A 6,392-nucleotide genomic window follows, 5' to 3' on the forward strand; every position below is an offset into this window, starting at 1 on the left:
ATTTAAAATATTACAACATTTTCTATTTTTTCGAAATTACAAGCCCACCACCACAATATTTAACTTTATGTGTTTCGTGTTTTTTTTATTTCGAAAAGGAAAAACACGAAAAAAGTTGTAAAAAATTTGAGAAGCTTGTCGCTTGACAGGTAGGGCGAAAAAAATAGGCAGTTTATGCCTACGCCAGGTTGGGAGAATACAAAATTATAAGGTGCGTCGGCAAAAAGATTTGCAAGGAAAGTTATGCCTAATGTTTATTGGGCAAACTTTTGCATTTTTACAGCTTTTTCAAAGTTGGACGGGGAGTAATATTTGTTTCCTAGGCTCGATGCGAGCTGGCCCGGCTGGTCATTTTAAAGTTTAAATTATCCAGATAGCCCAAGTTTTGTTTGTCTAAGAGTTTGCAATCCAACGATTGTCAGCACATTACGCCAACAACAACGAACTGTCTCCTTGAGGTAACTCGAAGGAGATGCTCTGTAGTGGGTAGAGTGGATGAGAGGGCGCATTCACAATTCATAATAAAACTTTTGAGCCCTGTTGCTATTGGCAATAATCATTGTTGTTGAATTTCTGCTATTAATTCGTTTATTTAAATTTACCTCAGTCAGTCTGGCTGTGTACTGTTCTGCTTGCGATTATGTAAATACACTTCAGACATTTTCTTTCTGTGAGCGAAATGATGCGATTTACTTTACTTACAAGTCCTCAGTTTGCTTAGGTTGTGCATGTCAATTTTGCTTAAGTTGCCACTTACCTGGAAATAAAAGAAAAAATAATATATATGAAATCGAGAAAGGGATTTAGTAGACCAAGCAATTTTATTCTCCGTGCTATTGTAAAAATTTCTACGAATTGTTTTTTTGTATCAAGCGGATAAAATGCTCTATCCGCCTGCATTTAATCTGTTTCTCTACAATGCACTCCTCTGTCATATGATCAAATACGTGGTTCGCTGTATAGATGGTAAGCGTGTGAAGGAAGTACATCAATCAGATAAACCCAGTTACCCAATCCTGTTCAGGGCACCACGGGCAAGCTAGCCTTTGGCACTATGTACCGATTATAGGCGATTACCTGGTACCTAAGGAAACGAATCTCGATCCGTCCATGGAGTACAATGAGTTTCCGAAAGCCCTGTTGAATCTGAATTACTTGATCAACGCGTTGGCGCTGTTGCCAGGTCTTGTGCAGGTGACTTAAACTACCAATTGCCTCATTAAAATGATCCGACTTCCGGAATGCATCCCCTACAGCATCGGTGGCTAGCCTTTTTGGTGGCCCTAATAGTCATATGGAATCTATTCGTATTTGAGCGGGTGCTCGCTTTTCAGTTGACGCTGATGTGGTCGCTGTGGTTGAAAGACATAAGCTCCTTAACGTATGCCATTATCATAAGTTTCATTGCGTTTATGAACACCTTTCACCTAATTCTCATCGTTGACTCGATAAAGATGCAACACGGCTGCTTGCGCACCACAGTGCCAAATGCGAATGAGGACGAGGTGGCAGCAGATGTTCCGCTCCACGATGGACGGGGTGACGGGCATTCGCCTTAAAATATTGTTTGTCCACTTAACTGGGTCGTTCGGCCCACACACAAATTACAAACAGGCTTTGCCTCTAACCTTGGGAATACGACGACAATATACTACACTACACGTTGCAACTACAACTACAAACTGTAGGTCGTTTGGTTCAACTAATAAATATGCCAAAAATACGAAAATACTCGAACGCACAGCACAGACACTCACGCACACACACCCCACACACACATCCCACACACACAGACGCACAAAGGCCCACAGACATTTACAAATGAATCGCAGCTGAGGGCTCCTAGCCCTGAAATAAATCCATTAAATATTTGCGGTTAAACGCACCAAAAACAAACCGCAAAAGTAAATCATACCCAAAGTAGACACCGAGCATGGCCAAGAATTTCTCTGTGCTTGTTTCTGTCTCATTTTTTTCTCGTACGCAAAAATATTAGATTAGAAATTAGGACAGCTATGGACAGCCAAAGGGCAGTCGGTCAGGCCGGCAGGCCGGCAGGCAGCAGAGCATAGCGCCATTTACTTGATTGGAGATGGGTTCGGGCCTTTCGGTAAGGGGTATGCTGGCAAAAGGAGCACTGCTTACCAACGTCCAGCCGAAATTCTAAATGGTCCATGGTGAAACATAAATCATTGGAACTGACATTTCGCCATTTTGCTGGATATGTATATAGCAAAGGTTTTGCCTTTATGTACATGTGGGCAAAGAATTCGCTTAAGATATCTTGATTTTCTTGAAACTGCTTCAAATGAAAAACCTCAAGTGAAGGTGACCAATATGCCATTAACTGATATTTTCAGGACAAGCCCACGCAATGTGCGTGCACATTAAAGAGGTAAATCAACGGCTCTTCAGTGTGCCACATTTTTTATACCCAATATCGGAAGGTCTGCCCCAACAAAGTCAACTTATATAAATCATTTTGCAATTGAATGCGGACAAGACTGACTGACGGCCACACACACTCTCTAAGTAGCATTGGAATTTGGGACTTTGTCAGTGACTGGCACCGTTTTGGACAGTAGAGTCCGGTGCCGAGGCAGCCAGGAGTTTTAGTAAGACCCTTGCGGAGTTGATAGTACTTAAAAATATGTCTTCAACTGGGTCACTACTGCGAAGAACTTTTTGCTTTCTTCAGTTTCTTGTCCTTATTGACAGGTGGATTTAGATATAGGCTCGTCCACTATGACGGAATTGCTTGCATATGAGACTGCAAAACTTAATAAAATCTTAAGCTAGCTTTATTCACTGATGAGATAAGTTACTTGGCCTTAATTAAAACTGCAAATAAATAATCTTTTGCTGTTTCCGACATACAACATACAACACATTATATTGTTTTTGGCCCAATTCTATCGGCAATAAATTGAAAATGCTTTAAAATAAAAAATATATATAAAATATAATAAAATATATTAAATATACATATTACTTCTGTCCTAATGGATGAGAAAATAGAAAGCTTTGGCAAATAAATGTATAATTTATTTGTTCCCATTGCACCTTGGCACACGAATTACAAAAACAAATTCAAAACGGAAGATATAAGACGATGATGACAAATCATGCTTCTGAGCAAATGTTCTCTCTTACATTTCAACAAATCGATTGGAAAAAGTTTAACAACATTTTAAAGATTTCGAGCAACTCAATAATTGATTTAAAAGATTCAGAGCAAATCAAGAATTACGTACATCAAAAGAAACTCTTCACATTTAACAACTGATAAAGTTTCGACGCGTAGCTTTTTTGACATTCTAAAACGATTTTGCATGTTCGGAACTGGAACACGTTGAATGAATCAGGCTAACAGCTCCGATAATTTTTAGCTGCTCTTATCGAAAGAATCGCGTAGCCACTCGATAGATCGACCAGCCCTAGCAACAAGTTATAGAAAGCGATTGCAACTCTATCAAGTTGGCAGCGAAGCTTGACTCTGGGCAGTCTGAATTAAACCAGTCAAGTTGGCAGTTTCCAAGCTTTATTGCTACAAATTATACAGTTTTAACACAAGTATATACTGCCGCTGAAAATGCTGATGTTCAAGGCACTAACGAACTCGAGGCTTCCGCGTTCTGTGCTTCTTCTTCGCTTTGCCAGATCGGCTACAAGCGCAGCCAATTGCAAATACGATTACGACTTAGTGGTCCTCGGCGGGGGCTCTGGCGGGCTGGCATGCGCCAAGGAGGCCGTAGAATATGGGGCCCACGTTCTATGCTTTGACTTTGTCAAACCTACGCCCGCGGGCACCAAGTGGGGTGTGGGTGGAACCTGTGTAAATGTGGGATGCATACCCAAGAAACTGATGCACCAGGCATCGCTGCTGGGTGAGGCTGTGCACGAGGCTGTGGCCTATGGCTGGAATGTCAACGATCAGAACATTAAGCCCGACTGGAAGAAGCTAGTCAAGTCCGTGCAGGATCATATTAAGTCAGTGAATTGGGTGACGCGCGTCGATTTGCGCGACAAAAAAGTGGAGTATGTTAACTCCATTGGAAGGTTTGTGAATCCACATACCATTGAGTATATTCAAAAACAGGGAGAGCGAAAACAGCTGACCGCAAAGTACGTCGTGGTTGCTGTGGGCGGACGTCCGCGATATCCGTCCATACCGGGAGCTACAGAGTTTGGCATCACCAGCGATGACATCTTTAGCTATGAGAAGGAGCCCGGTCGCACCCTAGTCGTGGGCGCTGGGTATGTGGGCCTGGAGTGCGCTTGCTTTCTAAAGGGTCTTGGCTACGATCCCACCGTAATGGTGCGTTCCATTGTTCTGCGCGGCTTCGATCGTCAGATGTCCGAGTTTCTGGCTGCGATGATGATAGAGCGTGGTATTCGCTTTCTGAACACCACCATTCCCAAGGCGGTAGAGCGGCGGGCTGATGGAAAACTGCTCGTTAAGTATCAAAATACGACAACCAAAATGGATGATAGCGATGTCTTTGATACGGTCCTGTGGGCCATCGGACGAAAGGGCCTCACGGAGGATCTGAATCTTGGTGCAGCTGGCGTCCAGACATATAACGACAAAATCATTGTTGATCATACAGAGGCCACCAACGTGCCCCATATCTTTGCTGTTGGCGACATCATTTACGGTCGGCCTGAGCTTACCCCAGTAGCCATTCTATCGGGTCGTCTGCTGGCGCGACGCCTTTTTGCCGGCTCCACGCAGCTAATGGATTATACTGACGTGGCTACCACAGTTTTTACACCCCTGGAATACTCTTGCGTTGGCATGTCCGAGGAGATGGCTATCGAAAAGCTTGGCGCTGAGAATATCGAGGTTTTCCACGCATATTACAAGCCCACCGAGTTCTTTATACCGCAGAAGAGCGTGCGTCATTGTTACCTCAAGGCGGTGGCCGAAGTGTCCGGCGATCAGAAGATCTTGGGCTTACACTACATAGGCCCCGTGGCTGGAGAGGTTATTCAAGGATTTGCTGCCGCTCTGAAGTCGGGGCTCACTGTGAAGACGTTGCTGAACACTGTTGGCATTCATCCCACTACCGCCGAAGAGTTCACTAGACTATCTATAACAAAGCGTTCTGGTCGAGATCCGACGCCAGCTTCGTGTTGTAGTTAAATGGCTTAAATGGCTTGGAGCCGAAACCGTTACCGTTCGAGTTGAAATATATTATAAGGACCATTGCCCTAACAAATAACTACACTGCTTGGCGCAAAGTGCGGCAACCTGCGAAACAAACTCTCAATGTGTATCATTTCATTCTCATCTTCATGAGTGATTGTTAATGAAGTGCCTGTGGGGAGGCTAACTAAACTAAAATCCAAAAGTTCTCCATGCTCTGACAATTTGGCATGAGGCGAAGTAAGAATTGCTTGCCACAGTATATAGAATACGATCTCCATTGGCATTAAGTTGCAACATTTTTATGCGAAGCATTCCCTGCCAAGTAGCTAACACACACGTTTTGTTGATTTGACGTTTCAATATAAATGACGGCGAGATTCCGCTGTGTGACTATTTTTGGCATATGACGTCGTAATTTATGAAGTTCACGCCAAAAAAAGTGCCCTAAGAAGGGCTTTGGCTTGCGTACGGGCAACAGAAAGTTTCCTTTTTGCTATTCGTTTCCGCTCATTGCACGAGTATCTCTGACCCACAATCCTAAGCGTGCAATCTGGCTGCTGGCGCCACAAAGTATGCCGTGTTTTTCCTAGGCCTGCCAGTCGCACACCACAATAACAACAGCAGCAGCGGCAGCAGTAACTGCTGGGGGAGTTTCGCAGGGAAAAAAGTTTGATTAATGTTTACATCCGATTTGCATAAATCTTACTTTAGCATTTTGGGCAATTTTAGGTGCACGTTTTTGCTGCTCGCGTCCGCCCGTCTTACGATTTTTTGTGCTGTTCGGCCGCTTGTTATAAATTATTTTTTTATTGGTCCAGTCCGAGGCTTGGTCCATGGCCGTATGCTTCATGAGTAAATTGTTTGCCCAAAGCCTAGCGTTATTTATAAGTTTTGTGCCCGTTGCCGGGAAAAGCAAACAAAGCGCAGCAGCTGTAAAAAGGTAAACCGGCATCCTGGGATGCAGGTCAAGGCAGTTCGTGGATGCAACGACTCAAACGTTTCACAGTTTCGCCAGTTCGCACGACATCCCGGTCCATAACTCTTCGATTAGCTTTGCCAACTCATTTAACAAATGGTCTGGCTGACAGTAAGAAAATATAACAAATTTACCAGAGAAAACGAAAAACTGCTTTTAGTTTCCACTGCAACACCTTACAATCATAAATTGCAACCGCACCCACCAGCCCCAGCCCCAGCCCTTGCCCCAAAGAGTTCGTGCAACGCGTGCGCCGCACAACTT

The 6,392-nt window shown here is 43.8% G+C and overlaps 2 protein-coding genes across 2 annotated transcripts; both read left to right on the top strand.

Moving 5' to 3' along the window:
* The first annotated feature begins 809 nt into the window (after positions 1–809).
* On the top strand, positions 810–1,917 carry LOC115770258. The gene is made up of 3 exons (XM_030715474.1): positions 810–966; positions 1,025–1,194; positions 1,257–1,917. Exons 1-3 carry the CDS (start codon positions 882–884, stop codon positions 1,557–1,559), a joined length of 558 nt encoding a protein of 185 aa, XP_030571334.1. The 5' UTR covers positions 810–881; the 3' UTR covers positions 1,560–1,917.
* A 1,591-nt stretch (positions 1,918–3,508) lies between these two features.
* LOC115770411 (thioredoxin reductase 2, mitochondrial) lies at positions 3,509–5,322 on the top strand. Its single transcript, XM_030715672.1, has one exon. It carries the CDS (start codon positions 3,593–3,595, stop codon positions 5,144–5,146), a length of 1,554 nt encoding a protein of 517 aa, XP_030571532.1. The 5' UTR covers positions 3,509–3,592; the 3' UTR covers positions 5,147–5,322.
* The last annotated feature ends 1,070 nt before the right edge of the window (positions 5,323–6,392 follow it).

This window comes from Drosophila novamexicana, unplaced genomic scaffold, assembly GCF_003285875.2.
Source record: "Drosophila novamexicana strain 15010-1031.04,08,12 unplaced genomic scaffold, DnovRS2.1 tig00004555-arrow-pilon, whole genome shotgun sequence".
NCBI classification, from domain to species: domain Eukaryota; kingdom Metazoa; phylum Arthropoda; class Insecta; order Diptera; family Drosophilidae; genus Drosophila; species Drosophila novamexicana.

What these genes read in the sequence shown, in the direction of transcription:
- LOC115770258 (XM_030715474.1), top strand. Translation starts at nt 882, where the DNA reads ATGCTCTATCCGCCTGCATTTAATCTGTTTCTCTACAATGCACTCCTC. An exon ending in CGTGGTTCGCTGTATAGATG is followed by an intron (nt 967 to 1,024) that starts GTAAGCGTGTGA and finishes AATCCTGTTCAG; the next exon opens with GGCACCACGGGCAAGCTAGC. An exon ending in TGTTGCCAGGTCTTGTGCAG is followed by an intron (nt 1,195 to 1,256) that starts GTGACTTAAACT and finishes CATCCCCTACAG; the next exon opens with CATCGGTGGCTAGCCTTTTT.
- LOC115770411 (XM_030715672.1), top strand. Translation starts at nt 3,593, where the DNA reads ATGCTGATGTTCAAGGCACTAACGAACTCGAGGCTTCCGCGTTCTGTG.